Source organism: Trachypithecus francoisi, unplaced genomic scaffold (assembly GCF_009764315.1).
Source record: "Trachypithecus francoisi isolate TF-2019V2 unplaced genomic scaffold, Tfra_2.0 Lachesis_group20, whole genome shotgun sequence".
In the NCBI taxonomy this organism is placed as follows: Eukaryota; Metazoa; Chordata; class Mammalia; order Primates; family Cercopithecidae; genus Trachypithecus; species Trachypithecus francoisi.
In genome coordinates, this window is record NW_022681466.1 from 14084850 (window position 1) to 14103793 (window position 18944).

At 52.0% G+C, this 18944-nt stretch overlaps 1 protein-coding gene and 1 non-coding gene across 3 annotated transcripts in view; both read left to right on the top strand.

Annotated features, from left to right (window-relative positions):
• Positions 1–18944, top strand: part of FOXK2 (forkhead box K2) — an 85647-nt gene that overhangs the window by 59885 nt on the left and 6818 nt on the right. For both annotated transcript variants that reach the window (XM_033181714.1, XM_033181715.1), the window contains exons 5-8: positions 3167–3360; positions 4710–4885; positions 6529–6825; positions 7656–7865. In XM_033181714.1, coding sequence (XP_033037605.1) covers positions 3167–3360; positions 4710–4885; positions 6529–6825; positions 7656–7865 — 877 coding nt within the window. The remainder of the gene's footprint in view (positions 1–3166; positions 3361–4709; positions 4886–6528; positions 6826–7655; positions 7866–18944) is intronic.
• On the top strand, positions 2925–3025 carry LOC117068129. Its single transcript, XR_004430987.1, has one exon. It is a non-coding gene; the product is annotated as a small nucleolar RNA U13 (small nucleolar RNA).

Consider the following 18944-nt stretch of genomic DNA (forward strand, 5'->3'; position numbering starts at 1 on the left):
TGTTGGCCAGGCTGGGCTTGAACTCCTGACCTCAGGGGATCCACCCACCTCGGCCTCTCAAAGTGCTGGGATTATAGGTATGAGCCACTGTGCCCATCCCTTGATCTCTTTCAAAGGAAGTACTGTGCTCTGGACTCACCCTCACCCCTGCTCTTTTGGAAGCATTCCTGGACGTTAGACCCTCCTCTGAAAGGAGCCTGGCCTGTTCCTCTCCTCAGTTTCTGCACACGTCCTTACTGTGCAGAACGCACACTGGAGGGCACTCAGGGCTGGGCGGGGTTAGACAGACAAACTGTCCTGGAGAAACTTGAGGTCTGCTTAGGAAGGCTGACCAGGAAGGCACAGAGGAGAGCCCCGGAAGGGAGGGAGCTGGTGCTCAGGGAGGGCTGATTTTCAGTAGACGCTCAATTTGGAAAGCCTTTGGGAGAAAGATAATTTGCTCAGAATTGCACATCCTTTTCTTCATGTTTAGCATTAAAGAATAACAGCCCACGTTTTCTCTGAAAGCTTTATAATTTCTGAATCTTTAGAGTCCAGTCAATGTGGTTTTAGTACATGTAGCAACAATGAAGGTACATCCATCCTGGGTTTGATCAAATTACAATGGCCTTAAATTACCTCAGAAACATAGTTAATTTATTCTTTTTGTGTCTACATTAAATGTCTCATTACTTCCCCATATTTTCTAGAGTCTTGTTAGCTGGCAAATCACAAGTAATCTTTCCTCATTTGCCCTTGAAGTTGTTGTTAGGGAGATGGATTGGAGAATAAAATGGGTTAGAATCTATTCTGATGATGCAGACTGTGTTCTTGTATGTTTTCAGGACAGAAAGTAGCAGCTCCCCAATTCCACAGACCGACTTTTCATCTCGTAAGTGATGGTGGTGGTGATGCAGGAGCAGGGCTTCTAGCCCATGTCGTGTTCTTCTGCTCACAAGGCTGGAGTCTGGTCCTGAAGTCACCTTTTCTGCTTCCAGATTCCCACTGTACTGACCTTCTTTCCTCCTAGTAGCATGCAAATTAAATGACTCTGCGTCAGTCAGTACAGCCACAGTCTTCACTCCAGGGATGGTTGGCTGCTTTCTGCTCTCCAGCGTCGGACACCGTGTGGGGCAGTTCTTTCTGAGTCCCTGCTTAGGAGGACTGGTCCTGGCAGAACAGCGTGAGGGGAACTGTCGACCTTCTCAGGCAGTGGCTGGGATTGCCGTTTGCACTGCTTGAGAGTTTTATATTACCATCGTCTGGGTTTGCTTTTCTTCAGTCACAGTCTTAGAATCCACCTTCTACTTCACACTTAAAATCGGTCACAGTCTCAGAATCTACCTTCTTCTTCACACTTAAAATTCTGAGAGCAGTTGGCAAAGCTTTGCCTTCTCTTTGTCGGGGCACCAGTAACAGTCATGTTTGATTTTCTGGAGGACTTGATAGAAAGATTGGGCGTCAGCTAAAGCCAAATAAAACATCATAGCAAATATCTGTGGTTATTAGAATATTGGAAATCTCATGTGACACCTGCATCTGTAAACAGTTTCCCAAAATCCCACACACAGCCTCGCCCCCTCTTCATGTCGCCCACCAAGTAGCTCCCATCCGTCCACAGGGCCCAGCGGTGTTAGCATGGCACTTGAACAGCCACCGAGACTGGTTGTAAAGTTTTATTTTATATGTTGGATTTCTTAGTCACCTTTGACAATTTCCGAGGCTTGCGATTCTAGTAAGATTAATTGGGAAATTTAGAAATGACTTTTTGGGTAGGTTCAGATTTTGTTTTGAGTGATCACCGTTTTAACACTTTAATAGCTTAATTTTAAATCTACACATTAATGTAAATTAATGGAATGTTTCTGTGAATCCATGACTTTTGTCCGGCTTTGGCTGTGATGGTGCCTGAATCAGGTCACAGCGGGGGCTTTCTTCAGGTTGTCTGTAAACCTTTAGCTGGCCTTTTTTTTTTGAGGTGGAGTCTTGCTTCTCTTGCCCAGGATGGAGTGCAGTGACACGATCTGGGCTCACTGCCACCTCTTCTTTCCAGGTTCGAGCGATTCTTCAGCTTCAGCATCCTGAGTAGCTGGGACCACAGGTGCAAGTCACTGTGCTCGGCTGATTTCTGTGTGTTTAGTAGAGACGGGGTTTCACCATGTTGGCCAAGCTGGTCTCAAACTCCTGACCTCAAGTGAGCTACCGCGCCCGTCTGGCTTTTCCTAATAGAAAGAATGATGCACTGATGAGAAGCTGGGAGGGAAATTTTTCCTGTGTACCTTATGAAATTATTTCAAGGATCAAATAAAAAACAGAGGCACTTTGCCAAGTTCTCTCTTCCTGGAAGATGATGTCCATCCTGATTTTCAGCCTCCTGCTCATTTTTCTTTTTTGCTGGTTCGCCAAATACTTTATACTGGATTAATTTACTTTTACTGGCATGACAGATCCTGTAAGCTAATTCTGTGTGAAGAAGTTTTTTTTTTATTATACTTTAAGTTCGAGGGTACATGTGCATAATGTGCAGGTTTGTTACATATGTATACTTGTGCCATGTTGGTGTGCTGCAATGAAGTATTTTAACAGAATAGCTCACATCAGCTCTGTGTGTCTCCAAGCAGGGAGAGGTTGGCAGCTGTAAGTCGTTGACTCCACCTGGAATGCTCTGTGCTGAGAGTCGCAGTCCTGGGTTTCCCACCCTGAAAGGAGATGGAGTCAGAGATGGCCTGTGTCCGCGCTGTGTGCATTGCGCATCCCTCCTGTTCCCCTGCTCCCCACCCTGCCTCCTGGGCCTGTTCTACCAGATTGCAGTGTCCTTTGCTCTTTGGAAGCCCGTAGCAGCCTTGGGCTGAAGGGCTCAAACCCCAGGCTGCTACTTCCCTTGAGAGTTGCTCACCAAGCGGGGAGGGCTGCTCCTTCCACACAGCACAGCCCGTAAACGTCACTCTCTGTTGTCGTTTGTAAGCATGATGTCTGGGTTTTCACTCCTGTGTAGGACGGGCCTCCCTCAGACCTTGTGAGTTGTCAGTACATTACCCGTGTGACGCAAAAGAAAAACAATTCACTCTTGCAGTCTGCCAGCGCCCAACATCGAGGTTTCTGCTTTGGAGGGCACTAAAACTAGGACATGTTTTTATATCTTGGCAAAGAAATATACGAATTCTATGTTTTTTTTTATGTTTCATAGAATTCAATTCGCCACAATCTCTCTCTGAATCGTTATTTCATCAAAGTGCCACGTTCCCAGGAAGAACCAGGCAAAGGCTCATTCTGGAGGATAGACCCAGCCTCTGAAAGCAAATTAATAGAACAGGCTTTTAGGAAACGACGGCCTAGGGGCGTGCCCTGCTTTAGAACCCCTCTGGGACCGCTCTCTTCTAGGTAAGGAAAAAGAGGAGCAAAAGGCCTCACTTCATGCTCACTAAACTTACCTTCAATGTATTGGGAAAATTTCCTTTTGAAAATGAAGGAACTACCAAATGCATTATGATTAAATGTTGGGATGGGGATTTGAGCAAAAGTGTTGAGTGCTGCCCAGGCGTTTCTGGTTCTAGTGGTTGAAACATTTGAGACCGTTTGCAAAGTTTAAACTGCACTCCACTCAGTGATTGCTCAGTGTGGGGCTCGTCGCATATTGTTCACGCCAGTGCCGTGGTGACATTTTTCCTTTCCTTTGGCACAGGAAAAGTTCTTTTTTTTTTTTTTTTTTGAGACGGAGTCTCGCTGTGTCGCCCAGGCTGGAGTGCAGTGGCGCGATCTCGGCTCACTGCAAGCTCCGCCTCCCGGGTTCCCGCCATTCTCCCACCTCAGCCTCCGAGTAGCTGGGACTACAGGCGCCCGCCACCACGCCCGGCTAGTTTTTTGTATTTTTAGTATAGATGGGGTTTCACCGTGTTAGCCAGGAGGGTCTCGATCTCCTGACCTCGTGATCCGCCCGCCTCGGCCTCCCAAAGTGCTGGGATTACAGGCTTGAGCCACCGCACCCGGCGGAAAAGTTCTTTAAAACTACTTTTTAGGCCGGGCGCGGTGGCTCACGCCTGTAATCCCAGCACTTTGGGAGGCCGAGGCGGGCGGATCACCTGAGGTCAGGAGTTGGAGATCAGCCCGGCCAATATGGTCAAACCCCGTCTCTACTAAAACTACAAAAACAATAGCCGGGCGTGATGGCGGGCGCCTGTAATCCCAGCTACTCGGGAGGCTGAGGCAGGAGAATTGCTTGAACCCGGGAGGCGGAGATTGCAGTGAGCCGAGGTCACGCCACTTCATTCCAGCCTGGACAAAAGAGTGAAACTCTGTCTCAAAACAAAAACAGACACACTACTTTTCAGCTGCTTAAACTTGTGTTGACTTACAGTGTTAATTTGCCTGAGTTTAAATCCTTGTTTTTAGCTTCATGAATACTGTTTTTAACCAGAAAAATAAATGAGCATAATGTCAGTCTTAAGTGCCCACTGACTTGCCCGCTGCTGGCTCCTACGTCTGTGCACAGGAGCTGTTTAAAGAGGGCAGCCAGCCCTGCCCCGTAGCCATGCTGCGTATGTGGGCAAGGGGCCTGTGATAGCCCTGTCACACACAGGCTGAGCCTGTCTCCCCGACTGTCCCGCTCAGTTCACAGGCGTACAGAGAAGTAGAACTTAACAGTAGTTGGTTGTCAGGAGACAAATGACACCCCCTTTGCGAAGTGCTTTCTGAGTGCGTAAACATGCAATGTCTTCTTCTCGGTGACACAGGAGTGCCCCAGCCTCTCCCAATCACGCTGGAGTGCTGTCTGCTCACTCTAGTGGCGCCCAGACCCCTGAGAGCCTGTCGAGGGAAGGTTCGCCGGCCCCCCTGGAGCCTGAGCCTGGCGCCGCACAGCCCAAACTCGCTGTCATCCAGGAAGCCCGGTTTGCCCAGAGCGCACCAGGTGAGACAGTGGAAGAGGAAGCGAAGGCCAGACAGCATGAGCCAGACGCGGATGCCTGGGCTCCACAGAGAAGAAATAGCTGGACTGGAGGCCTCCCTGTCCCTCTGTACCTTATACTAGTACCTGAGTGTGATTTTATAGGCCTTGGAAAACTAGTAGCACTGGGAGTGTTTTTTAAAAATGAATGAACGTTCTTTAAACGATACTGAGTAGATGCCTGAAATAACTTAGAATTAACCTGTTTCTTAGTTTGTCATTCAAAAATCCATGAAACACCCCCCCCCAAAAAAAAAAACATGAAGTAGACAAACTAGACACTGGAAGCAAAAACATGTCAGTTTTTTTTTTTTTTTTTTTTTGAGATGGAGGAGTCTCACTTTGTGGCCAGGCTGGAGTGCAGTGGCACGATCTTGGCTCATTGCAGCCTCTGCCTCCTAGGTTCAAGGAATTATCTTGCCTCAGCCTCACGAGTAGCTGGGACTATAGGCACGCACCACCACGCCCAGCTAATTTTTATATTTTCAGTAGAGATAGGGTTTCACCATGTTGGCCATGATGGTCTCGATTTCTTGACCTGGTGACCTCGTGATCCGCCCACCTTGGCCTCCCAAAGTGCTGGGTGTACAGGCGTGAGCCACCGCGCCCAGCCTAACATGTCCATTTTAAGGAATAGGTAAAACAGTTTGCAGTTTACTTAGAAAGTCATAATGTGGAGTAAAAATGTGTGCCCTGGGGAATTAAACAAACATAGTGTGGAAATGTGTCCAAACTAAGTCTGTTACAGTTGACAGGCATGTGAATTGGATCAATTGGGATTACTGGCCCTCCTGGGCCAGAGAACAGCCCTCCCCTGCCCACTGGCAGTGGCCCGTGACAGCCACGTCTCTCTCTCTCTGCTCTAAGCCCCCAAACCACAAAGGGTAGAGGCTGGGTGCTGGAGGTTCTGTGACAGCCACACTCCGTTTTTGAGCTTTCTGCTCCCCTCGCAGGAGGAAGGTGTGGTCCTAGGTGAGTGCGGCCCTCGCCTTTCTGGCCTACAGAGGCAGTTTCTTCTTCTTTTTAATTTTTTTTGTTTGTTTGTCTTGAGACAAGGTCTTGCTCTGTCACTCATGCTGGAGTACAGCGGCGTGTTCTTGGCTCACTGCAGTCTCCACCTTCCAGGCTCAAGCAACCCTCCCTCCTCAGCCTCCCAAATAACTGGCGCTGCAGACACACACAACATGCCCAGTTAATATCTGTTGTAGAGACAGCGTCTCCCTGTGCCCAGGTGGGTCTCAAACTGCTCCCACCTCAGCCTCCCAAAGTGCTGGGATTACAGGCATGAGCCACCGTGCCCAGCCCAGTTTCCTCTTATATTGAGTATTGACATTTTCTTTTTCATAAAGAAAGAACTGTGGGAAGAGGTGTTACCAGATATCTAAATAGAGCTAAAACTGCATTTTTAGCAGTTAGAGATAGGAGTTAAATACCCCTATTAAAATACTACATCTCCCTCATTCTTAGTAACTTTACTATTGTGAGGTGAAATAGGGCCACATCCTATATTTTAAAGTTTGTATGTTGCTTGTCGGTGCTGAGTGTGGGAACCTTTGTTTGTAGAAGTCAGTATCTGTAAGTGTCAGTCCTGTTGTGTCTTTCACCAGGGTCACCTCTGTCCAGTCAGCCAGTCTTAATCACCGTCCAGCGGCAGCTACCACAGGCCATCAAGCCTGTCACTTACACTGTGGCCACCCCAGTGACCACCTCGACCTCCCAGCCACCCGTTGTGCAGACGGTTCACGTCGTCCACCAGATCCCAGCGGTATCGGTCACCAGTGTGGCCGGACTGGCCCCAGCGAACACGTACACTGTCTCTGGACAAGCCGTGGTCACCCCGGCAGCCATGCTGGCCCCTCCTAAGGCAGAGCCCCAGGAGAACGGAGATCACAGGGAAGTCAAAGGTGGGCAATGGGGAAAAGGAGGAGAGGCCGCCCCATCAGCCTCACACTCTTGGACGTCTGTAAGGTTTGCTTATCCTTGGCTGGGCGCAGTGGCTCAACTCCTGTAATCCCAGCACTTTGGGAGACTGAAGCAGGCAGATCGCCTGAGGTTGGGAGTTCAAGACCAGCCTGACCAACATGGAGAAACCCCATCTCTACTAAAAATACAAAATTAGCCGGGTGTGGTGGCGCACGCCTGTAATCCGAGCTGCTCGGGAGGCTGAGGCAGGAGAATCACTTGAACCCGGGAGGTGGAGGTTGCAGTGAGCTGAGATTGCGCCATTGGACTCCAGCCTGGGTAATGAGAGTGAAACTCCATCTCAAAACAAAAAAAGATTTGCTCATCCTTTTCTTTTTTTTTTTTGAGACGAGTCTCGCTCTGTCACCCAGGCTGGAGTGCAGTGGCCGGATCTTGGCTCACTGCAAGCTCCGCCTCCCGGGTTTTCGCCATTCTCCTGCCTCAGCCTCCCGGGTAGCTGGGACTACAGACGCCCGCCACCACACCCGGCTAGTTTTTTTTGTATTTTTTAGTAGAGACGGGGTTTCACCGTGTTAGCCAGGATGGTCTCGATCTCCTGACCTTGTGATCCGCCCGTCTCGGCCTCCCAAAGTGCTGCGATTACAGGCTTGAGCCACCGCGCCTGGCCTGCTCATCTTTTTCTAATTTGCCATTTGTTTTAGAGACATTTTCTAGCAAGTGTGGTAGCCATCTGACTATTATGTTTTAAACTGGCAAGATTTTTATTTGCTTTCCAGTAATATTAGTGTCGTTTCTTTCCTTTTAATTTCAGTGAAAGTAGAACCTGTCCCCGCCATTGGCCACGCCACGCTCAGCACTGCTAGCCGGATCATTCAGACGGCACAGACCACCCCGGTCCAGACGGTGACCATAGTACAACAGGCACCTCTAGGTCAACACCAGCTACCAATAAAAACTGTCACACAAAACGGCACTCATGTGGCATCAGTCCCCACTGCGGTCCACGGCCAGGTGAACAATGGTAAGACATGCCGGTCGGTGGCTCCCCGCGGGTGTGGGTACTGGGGAGCAGAGACCCTTCTCACTCGGGGTTTTGGTTCTGACTGTAACGATTTTAACTTTTGTCTGAGGAAATGTTTGCATTTCGAAGCTGCAGGAAATCTAGTAATGCTGTAGGAAGTGGTCATGGAGTCGGCTGTCATGGGATTCCCATTGGAGGCCCTGTCTGAAAAGAGATGAGGGTTTCTCATAACTTGAGAGAGAAAAATATTCTCGCCTTTTGTAGATTTCCTGGGTGTGGCCTGGAAGCAGCCTGAAATGGCGGTAGGCTGTGGCCCGCCAAGCTCCTGTGTGGAACCGCCACCTGTCTTTTCACTTGGCCTTGCGTGTCCTGCGGCGGTGCTGTGTTGCTGAGGGTGGGAGAAGGGCTGCTTTTCTGTGCGCTTTGCTCTGAAAGTCCATCGGTGGCCCGTGCATAGAAAACTGAAAGTAGAGACCAGAACCTCCGCGCCGACACCCGGCGATCTGCCTTCGCCCTGCACTGCGGAGTGTGGAAAGGGTGGGAGTCCCTGCCAGCTGCCGAGTCAACTCTGGCGTTGGGGCCTGGCCCAGGTGTGGGCTCCCGCTGCTCTGGGTTGGGTACATGCGGGCTGTTGGTGGCTGTGCTGCCTGATCCTGCCGCTTGCAGGATCTCAAGCAGGCAAATCCAAAGCTACCAACTAAAACTGTCTCTGTGCCCACGACACACTTTCTCTGAAAGAGGGTAAAGGTCAGAAGTCTTTCTCACGACGTTCGAATCCTTACTGAATGTTAGGAACAGAGACCTTGAAACCTGCAGGTACCTCCTACTCTGACTCAGCACCACCCTGCCTCTCCCCAAATTTATGAAAGAACAAGGTCTGGAACCTTCTCTGGGGAAGACTAACTACCTGAGGGTTTTTTTGTTTTTAAGTAACAGCAACACGTGCTGCCTGTAGATAGAATGCGAAGTTTGCAGTCATCAGGTACCTGTTTGAATGCCGTCGTCCCCAAGCCCTGTGTCTCCTCCTCTTCTCTCTGGGTAACTGTGGCTGTCATGCTCTAAGGTGATAAACCTGGTGGCACTGCAAATAGCTGGGAGGAGATGGAAGCTGGGAGGGCAGGCAGTTGGCTTTCTGGTCTTAGTCATTCTTCCCAGTCTTAAGACAGGGCGTAGGCCTAGTGATTCCCAGACTTGATACGTGTCAGAATCACCCAGAAGGCTTGGCTTGTTAAGAGGCCAGAGTGCTGCATTCCCCAGAGTTCCCAACTAGGCACATCTGATGTGGGGCCCAAGAATGTGCATTTCTGAAACATTCCAGGTCTGCCTAGAGCCACCGGTGCAGGTCAGAGGCCTTCTGGGTCCACCTCTCTTAGAAGCAGTTTGAAAAACTGTATCCTGGCCTGGTGTGGTGGCTCACGCCTGTAATCCCAGCACTTTGGGAGGCCGAGGTGGGTGGATCACTTAAGGTCAGGAGTTTGAGACTAGCCTGACCAAGATGGTGAAACCCCGTTGCTACTAAAAATACAAAAATTAGCCGGGTGCGGTGGCTCACGCCTGTAATCCTAGCACTTTCGGAGGTCAAGGTGGGCGGATCACGAGGTCAGGAGATCGAGACCAGCCTGGCCAACATGGTGAAACACCGTCTCTACTAAAAAAAATACAAAACATTAGCTGGGTGCAGTGGCGGGCGCCTGTAGTTCTAGCTTCTCGGGAGGCTGAAGCAGGAGAATCGCTTGAACCCGAGGGTGGAGGTTCCAGTGAGACGAGGTCGTGCCACTGCACTCCAGCCCAGGCCACTGTGCGAGACTCCGTCTCAACGAAAAAAGAAAAACTGTATCCCTTTTATGTTTTTAAGTTATCCGAAATAATTTTTCACTATTGAAAATATTGATGTTTTAAAATAAAGCTTTTATGGGATTATTTTCAGTGTGCTACTGGACTTCAAATACAGACATCGGGAGTTGTCCACTCACCTGCACATGGACACGCAGGCAGGAGTGGCCCAGATCCTACCTCGTCCGTGGCCTGGTCTTTCCATCTCACGTTCCTCCACAGGCTTTGTAAGAGTCACGTACTTTAGGATTAAATGTTTTTTTTTTTTTTGAGGCGGAGTCTTCGCTCTGTTGCCCTGACTGGAGTGCAGTGGCCGGATCTCAGCTCACTGCAAGCTCCGCCTCCCAGGTTTACGCCATTCTCCTGCCTCAGCCTCCCAAGTAGCTGGGACCACAGGCGCCCGCCACCTCGCCCAGCTAGTTTTTTGTATTTTTTAGTAGAGACGGGGTTTCACCGTGTTAGCCAGGATGGTCTCGATCTCCTGACCTCGTGATCCGCCCGTCTCGGCCTCCCAAAGTGCTGGGATTACAGGCTTGAGCCACCGCGCCCGGCCTGTGTTTTTTTTTTTTTTGAGATGGAGTCTCACTCTGCCGCCCAGGCTGGAGTGCAGTGGCACGATCTCGGCTCACTGCAAGCTCCGCCTCCTGGGTTTACGCCATTCTCCTGCCTCATCCTCCCGAGTAGCTGGGCCTACAGGCGCCTGCCACTGGACCCGGCTAATTTTTTGTGTTTTTAGTAGAGATGGGGTTTCACCGTGTTAGCCAGAATGGTCTCGATCTCCTGACCTCGTGATCAGCCTGCCTCAGCCTCCCAAAGTGCTGGGATTACAAGCGTGAGCCACCGCCCCCAGCCCTTTAGGCTTAAATGTTATTTATTAGTCATATATTTTCTCTGCAGCAGTAAAATGTAGATATAAATATTAAAGTTTAATTTGTCTGTGAATAACAGAATTGATAAAAACCAAAAATATAACAAATTCTTATAAAACCAAAAATTAACATGTTACTGAAGATGTCCTTCTTAGTGTATTTAGCTTTAAAGGAAACCACCTGATTCGTTCTGTATTCACTGATGGTTGCCCAGTTCTAGTGTCAGCACCGAGGGCCTCTTTCCACTCAGGAAGGAGAGGACACTGTCAGCACTGAGGGCCTGTTTCTACTTAGGAAGGAGGACAGAAGGACCACTGAAGCTCCTTCCAGATAAGTGATCTTGGCCGGGCGCGGTGGCTCACGCCTGTAATCCCAGCACTTTGGGAGGCCGAGGCGGGCGGATCACCTGAGGTCAGGAGTTGGAGACCAGCCTGGCCAACAAAGATAGCTGGGTGTGGTGGCGGCACCTGTAATCCCTGGCACTCCGGAGGCTGAGGCAGGAGAATCACTTGAACCTGGGAGATGAAGGTTGCAGTGAGCCGAGGTAACACCACTGCACTCCAGTCTGGGGTGCAGACAGAGCGAGACTCCATCCAAAAAAAAAGTCTTGTCAGTGATTTTTTTTTTCTTTTTTTTTTTTTTGAGACGGCATCTTGCTTTGTCGCCCACACTGGAGTGCAGTGGCACAATTTTGGCTCACTGAGAGCTCCACCTCCCGGGTTCACACCATTCTCCTGCCTCAGCCTCCTGAGTAGCTGGGACTACAGGTGCCTGTCACCTCGCCCGGCTAATTTTTTGTATTTTTAGTAGAGACGGGGTTTCCCCGTGTTAGCCAGGATGGTCTCGATCTCCTGACCTCGTGATCTGCCCGCCTGGGCCTCCCAAAGTGCTGGCATTACAGGCGTGAGCCAGTGATCTTGGAACAAAAACGTTTTAAATGATCTGTTATTGGGAATGGTTCTCCGTTGATTTGGTTGAAACCTTTGACTAATAAACAACTCAGTTCGAAAAAGGATTTTTTCAGGAAATCATAATTTGGGTTCCTAGCACCAGTTTTTTCTTTTCCTTTCCTTTCCTTTTTCTTTTTTTCGAGATAGAGTCTTCCTTTGTTGCCCAGACTGGAGTGCAGTGGCGCGATCTTGGCTCACTGCAACCTCTGCTGCCCGGGTTCAAGCAATTCTCCTGCCTCAGCCTCCCGAGTAGCTGGGATTACAGGTGCCCGCCACCTCGCTGGGCTAATTTTTTTTTTTTTTTTTTTTTCTAATTTTTTTTTTGTATTTTTAGTAGAGATGGGATTTCACCATGTTGGCCAGGCTGGTCTCTCGAACTCCTGACCTTGTGATCCACCCGCCTTGTGATCCTCCCAAGTGCTGGGATTACAGGCGTGAGCCACTGCGCCCGGCGTTTTGTTGTTGTTCTTGTTTTTGTTTTTGTGTTTTTTAGGCAAGATCTCACTCTCACCAAGGCTGGAGTGCAGTGGCGTGATCACTGCTTAATGCAGCCTCCTGTGCTCAAGCAGTCCTCCCACAGCAGCCTCCTAAGTAACTGGGTCTACAGGCATGTGGCACCACACCTGGCTACATTTTTACATTTTTTAATACAGAGTCTCACTCTGTTGCCCAGACTGGACTCAAACTCTTGGTTTCACACAGTCCTCCCACCTTGGCCTCTCAAAGTGCTGGGATCACAGGTGTGAGCACCACACCCAGCTGGCCCCAGTCTTTTCTATTACTGCTTTCATACTCCATCCCAGAGTTTTCATCTCCAAAGCCAGTGCCCAGTTGAGCAGATGAGAGAGGCTGTTGAGGGAGAGGAGGTGGCAGATGGGCTTTAAGAAAGACTTCATGGGCCGGGCGCGGTGGCTCAAGCCTGTAATCCCAGCACTTTGGGAGGCCGAGACGGGCGGATCACGAGGTCAGGAGATCGAGACCATCCTGGCTAACACGGTGAAACCCCGTCTCTACTAAAAATACAAAAACTAGCCGGACGAGGTGGCGGGCGCCTGTAGTCCCAGCTACTCGGGAGGCTGAGGCAGGAGAATGGCGTAAACCCGGGAGGCGGAGCTTGCAGTGAGCTGAGATCCGGCCACTGCACTCCAGTCCGGGCAACAGAGCGAGACTCCGCCTCAAAAAAAAAAAAAGAAAGACTTCATGACCAAGTGGAGAGTCCGGAAATGCTTTTCCTGAAAACAGTGTCAGCTCTAGCCTGGATGCCGAACACCCGGCATGGGGGGTCGCAGCTTTGGCCTCTATGGTCTTTTTGGTTTTCCTTTTTTTTAAGAGTTAGTGTCTCGCCTTGTTGCCCAGGCTGGTCTCGAGCTCCTGGGCTCAAGCAGTCTGCCCACCTCAGCCTCCCGAAGTGCTGAGATTATGGGACGAGCCACCGCCTCCGGCTAGAACATCTTCATGTACATTATGGTTGGTTGTATTTCTTCTTCGAAGAAATGTTTTTTCAGATCCTTTGCTCATCATTTAATTGGGCTGTTTGTCTTTTTGTTGTGAAATTTGTAGTTCCTTATGCATATGTAGAGATTTCAGGCCCTTTCAGGCCTGTAGGTACACCTCAGAGACATTGCAGGGTTGGATCTAGACCACTGCAAAAAAACAAATACTGCAGTAGAGCTGCCAGTCACATGAGGCTTTTGGGCTCCTACTGTATTAAGCAATTATGTTGATACTGTATCGTGGTGTAATATATTACCCCAAGGTAACTTTAGTATTTTTACTGAAGGATTATGTGGATGTGGCCGAGTTTTCTGACCTAAGCATGGGATTTGACTGTCGCGTGCAGGGAGGGACTGCACAGGCTGCCTGAGACTCCCCCAGGGGCTCCAGAGGGGTCACCACCACAGGCAGAGAGGCCGAGGCCAGGTCGCCTGCCCTAAGGGGGTTCCGGCCTCCCCCTGGTCCCAAGGGCAGCCTGAGCCAGTTCTACCTCTGCCACCAGCTGCTGTGGGACCCGGGGCTCAGGGCTTGGCCTCTTCCTGTGTTGTGAAGACGGTGCTGACAGATGGGAGGTGGGACTAACAGGACGAGGGGTCAGGATGGTCCAACTGTGGGCTGTAGCCCTGGCCTTGCAGGACAGCAGTGGCTTGGTGGAATGATAAGTGAGTTCCATGGGCGGGTGCAGGGCGTGAGCTGCCAGTGTCTTCCTGGAAGGTGACTCAGGTTGTCACTCCAGCTGGAGCGTGCCTTCATTTCTGCTTCCTTAGGGGTCTCCACGGAGGCCTCATTCAAACACAGGTGAGCCTGTCCCAGACCTGTCAGGTTCACCAGGGTGGCCCCTGGTCCTGTTGTCACCGTCGTCCACACCCTGCCCACCTGCCAGTGCTCCTGTGTCCCCTGCTCTGCTCGAGGGGCCCCAAACCCTGTGCGGAGCTGTGGTGCATCACGCTGTCCGCCCCATGGAGAAGGCCTGGAGCAGATGGAAGCTGGGAGGCTTCCTCTTACAGGAAGGGAAGCCCCAGAAATGTGCCTGGTCCCCAGGAACTGCTCCGAGCTTGTTCCAGAGTGTGGGGAGGGCTTGAGGTCTCCCCTTTTTGAATACATGGAAAGGAAAGCCTGGCATTTTCTGGAAATGCTCCCGAGTCTCCCTGGCAGGGAGATGTGGGAAGATTCCAGGCGCCCAAGCTCATCCAGATGCTCTTCCATCACACATGCTGTGTCCCAGCACCCTCAGAGCTCGCTTTGGGAGACCCCTGCCTCAGGGCTGCAGGTGCCACCAGCCACACCACAGGCCCCTCTGCTTCCTGTCTCCAAGGCTGATCTCCTGTCTCTGGGCTGCAGACGCTGTTTCTGGTTTACTGGCACAATTAGGATTGTGTTTTTGTAAATGACTTCATCTTTGCTGCTGCTGTTTTGAGATATTATCTTGCTCTGTCACCCAGGCTGGAGTGCAGTGCCGAGATCTCGACTCACTGCAGCCTTGACCTACTGGTCTCAAGCTATCCTCCTGCCTCAGCCTCCCGAGTTGCTGGGACTACAGGTGTGCAACACCACACCCAGCTAATTTTTTGTATTTTTTGTAGAGACAGGGTCTCACTATGTTGCCCAGGCTGGTTTCAAACTCCTGGACGCCAGTGATCCTCCAGCTTTGGCCTCCCAAAGGGCTGCGATGACAGGCGTGAGCCAGCACGCCCAGCCAGTGGTGGTGTTTTGATTTGGGAGTTCAGGGCTGAGCTGTGTTTGGCCAGGGCCCCGCCTGCTCGGTGTGGCCTGGGCTGAGCTGTGGTCCCGGAGCGTCTCTTGGCTCACACATGGACTCCTTCGGCCTCTTGACTGTCCTGGTCCTTCACAGGGCTCACACATGTGTCCTTTTGTTTTCTTTCTGTCGCCTTAAGGGTTCACAGATCACTGTCAATGGAAGGTGTTGCCACAGCTCAAGCCTCACACAGTGGAGGAACCTCATGAGGCCCTTCAGGACCCGCCTTGCTGGGAAGCCTGGGCCCTGCTGCTGCTTCACCCTGCAGCGTTCTCCTCGGGCCCTGCCTTTCTCTTCTTTGATAGTTTGCTCCCTCCTGCCTAACTCCGCTCTTCATTGTGTAGCAGTTATGGGTCCTCAAATAACATTTGTTGACTCCAGCGTTCCCCTGGGGCATCTCCTCAAGCTGGCCAGGGTTCTCTGCGTCTCAGCTGTGGCCCCTGGCATGAGGGCGCACATTTTGCAGTGAGAGCGAAATGCCCAATTCGCGCTGGCAGAGGCGGACCCTGTGAGGGTCTCCCTGTACCGGGCACGGGCTCTTATTCTGAAAGGGTATGCAGCAGTTTCTGGAAGGAAGGAAGAAAGAAAGGAGGGAGGGAGGGAAAGAGGAAGGAAGGAAAGAAGAGCGATAGGCACAGAGGAAGGTAGATGAAGCCCCGTGCCCCTGGGGCGACCAGCCCTGGTCACTGTGTGCTGTGCGGGTGCCTCGGCCAGTGACAGCTGTGGCCCCACACCCGCAGGCCACATACCGGGGAGTGTGGGCCTTCAGAGCCTTCTGGATCCTGGCCCCACAGAGGAATTGCGGTCCCGTGTCCCCCACAAGGACCCTTGAGGAGGGAGCAGTGTATCAGCACAGAGCGGGACACGGCGGGGGAGCCAGGCTGAGGCTGCGGCCCTTGTGGCCGCGAGGTCCACGCGCGCCTCGGTGGGGGTGTGGCAGCCAGATTTGGGGGGAGGATTTGATGACGTGGGTGTCCCTGGCTGGTCCCACAGTGACGATGGTGTTGCATTGTAAGCATGTACAATGGCAGTGACGCCTGAGGCCCCTGGACATCTTTCACACCCAGCATCAAAGCAGAGCCTTTCCAGGCAGAGCAGCCGCTGCCACCACTGCGGGTGGACAGCCCCAGAGCAGTGGGATCAGGCCATGCGGACGAGGAGGACGAGGCCTCGGTCGGGACCTGCGTTCTGTGGGAGCCGCACCTGTCATTGCCGTGGCGGTGGCAGTGGCAGTAGCGGCCCCCTCGTGTCTGAGCTGCTCCAGCATCTCTGTCCACAGTAGAGGGTCTTCTGATGCTTCCTGGAGGCCTCGGAGGGGCTTGCTGCCTGTAGTACCCACACAGCCCACAACTGGGGTGTTGTCAAGCGTGTGACCTAGGCTGCCTGGGGGGTAAAAGTTGACTGCTAAGAAATGCTCCAGACACTTCAGTTTGAAAATACTGGAATTTATGTGGGGAGGATTTGTGTGCATGGAAGGCCACAAATGTGAATGCATCTCTGCGATCTTCTTTCCAAAAGCCACCCTCTGAATCACTGAGGACCCTCAGGGTGGAGAATGTCCCCTTGAGAGCAGAGTGTCTGGAGACTGGAGTAGGCGGCAGCTGAGCCGGCTGGCTGCTTTGCCACAAATCCTGAGCGTCTCTGTAGATAGACTTGCAGAGGAACTTAGTTCTTCCCCTAAAGGAATAGAAGCAAACAGCTGGGCACACCTGTAATCCCAGCACTTGGGGAGACCAGGGTGGGTGGATTGCTTGTGCCCAGGAGTTCAAGACCAGCCTGGACAACATGGTGAATCTCTGTGTCTACAAAAAATCACAGAAGTGGCTGTGGTGGTGGCACCTGTAGTCCCAGCCACCGAGAGGCTGAGGTAGGGAGATCACTTCAGCCTGAGAGGTTGAGGCTGCAGTGAACCGTGATCGTGTCACTACACTCCAGCCTGGGAGACGGTGAGACCTGTCCAAAAAATAAGTAAATGGAGGCATAGAAACTCAAGCCAGCACACATCGTCTTTGACAGCATTTTGTGGATACGTGAGTTCTAACCACGGGGCAACATGGCATACAACAGTTCGGTGTGCCATGGGGCAGGGGTAATTTGCTTATTTCTCTAAGACTTTGTGTCGATCTATAAACACATTCCCATTAGGTCGTCCTTTCCTTGTGACAGGTAATAGTGGAGGGGTCACAAGGTCAGGGGCCTGTCTTGCCTGGTTTTCAGGTTCTACAGCTTGTCTTTTCTGTGTTTTGAGAAAGGGTCTGTCACCCAGGCTGGAGAGCAGTGGTGTGATCACAGCTCACTGCAGCCTTGAACTCCTGGGCTCAAGTGATCCTCCCGCCTCTGCCTCCCAAAATGCTGGGACTACAGGTGTGAGCCACCGTGCCCGGCCTTCTCCTTGTGTGTGAGCTGGAGGAGAGAGTGCTGTCCATGCGGCCATGGTTTTTCTTTGTTGAAAGCAGTAACGTGGGGTCGGTCCCTGTTACTAAGCCTGTGTCACGGTCCCTGGGCCCTAAAAGAGCACCTGGCTCCTGTGACTTGGGGTCCTCTCCCCCCTCTCCCCAGGGCCCCTTGGCCTCAGAGGGCCCCCGTGTGCCAGCTGAGACTGGAGTTGCCTCAGTTGACACAGCAGGCCCCACCCAGACAGACCAGCAGGCCCAGAACCTGGGATGAGAAAGGACAGGTGGAGGGTTGTCCAGAGACACCTGCAGCTTGGATGCTGTTCTAAGTCAGCGTAGGAGAGAGGCCACTTGAAACCAAGTCACACTGTGTGTCTGTCACCTGCGGCCCACCCCAGCGGCCCCAGGTGTCTGTACATTTTTTGTAGACACATTAAGAGTTGGTTGAGGCCACATGCCATGGTCCACACCACACCTGGGGCCGTGGACTGACGGTGATGGCTGGGAGGCGCATCTGAGGTGGCCACAGGGTTTGCCCAGCTCACACCAACTGCAGGGCGGTTCCTGCTTAGCCTTCAGTAGCCTGAGTCCTTTGTTCCTTCTTTTTCTTTCTCGTTAGTAGGGCAGCTGTTCGCCGATGCCTTAATTCTGGGACACATTCCTTGCTCAGATTCTTGGTGGCTGCTGCTTCTCTTACTGTTCCTGCTGTGTTTTCCATGCTTGGTGTAGGGGGAGCCTCAGAGGTGGTGTCAGGACGTGCCTGCCCCACCAGGTGCCCTGGCGCCCTCGTCACGCCCCGAGACTGTGCACACGTGGGGGCTGTTTCCAGGCGCACTTTCTGCAGTCTGTCTGTGTGGCAGGGCCCCCGTCCGACTCCTGCAGCCTCATCAAGTCTCCCACTCACCTGTTGCTCCTCCAACTTTGTTCTTTTTAAGAATCGCTTCAGCCATTCTAGGTCCTTGGCATTTCCACGTGAACTGTAGAATTCTACACCAGGCCTGCTGGCGTCTGGACTGGGATGGTGTTGAATCCAGAGTGTGTGGCAGCGTTGGCAGCGCCCCTCTTTCTTTGATCTCTGCCCATCTGCTTGATTCCATGTTTGTTTTATTCCACGGACCACCCCCTCCCATCTTCTCACCTACTTCGGGTTCCATTTCATGGAAATTCCTGAGTCCTCCTGGGCTTGTTAAGGTGGTGCGTACAAATTAAAGTCTCTGGGGTTGTCAGGCGTGGCAAGAGCTCCTTGTGCTCAGAGCTCTCACGGAACCCAGAGCAAGCCTGTCTACGAGTTCAGCCAGTGAGGGGCAGGGGCTGGTGAAGACGGCTGCGCCTGTGTGTGTGCAGGGGCAGGGTCGTCTCCAGGTGCCACGCCCTAAGCCATGACTCCCTGGGCCACGCCTATGTCCACGCAGCTCACATGGGCCCAAGGTGCTCATACATCACGCTCCTTGTCCAGGATGGTCCTTCCTGGCACCGTGTGGTCCTCAGTGCAGACCCGACTGTGCAGAGCTTTCTGGATGGAGCCTTCTGTCTTGTTTAGCTTGTTTAGATTAACAGAGCTCAGTGCCTTCCCAAGAGAGCACGTGGGGGCCTCATTAGGAGCATCTGCCCAACTCGCGTGCGCGTCCCTTCTCTGCCCCTCTCTCGTGGCCGGCCCACCACGGTGCTGCAGGGCTAATGGCTGCTCCCTCGCCAGCTCCGGCGCCTCCAGGGCTCGGCCGCCTGTAGCCTTCCTTGCGTATTCTCCACCTCCCTCAGCTCCCTCAGCACCTCTGCTGAGACCT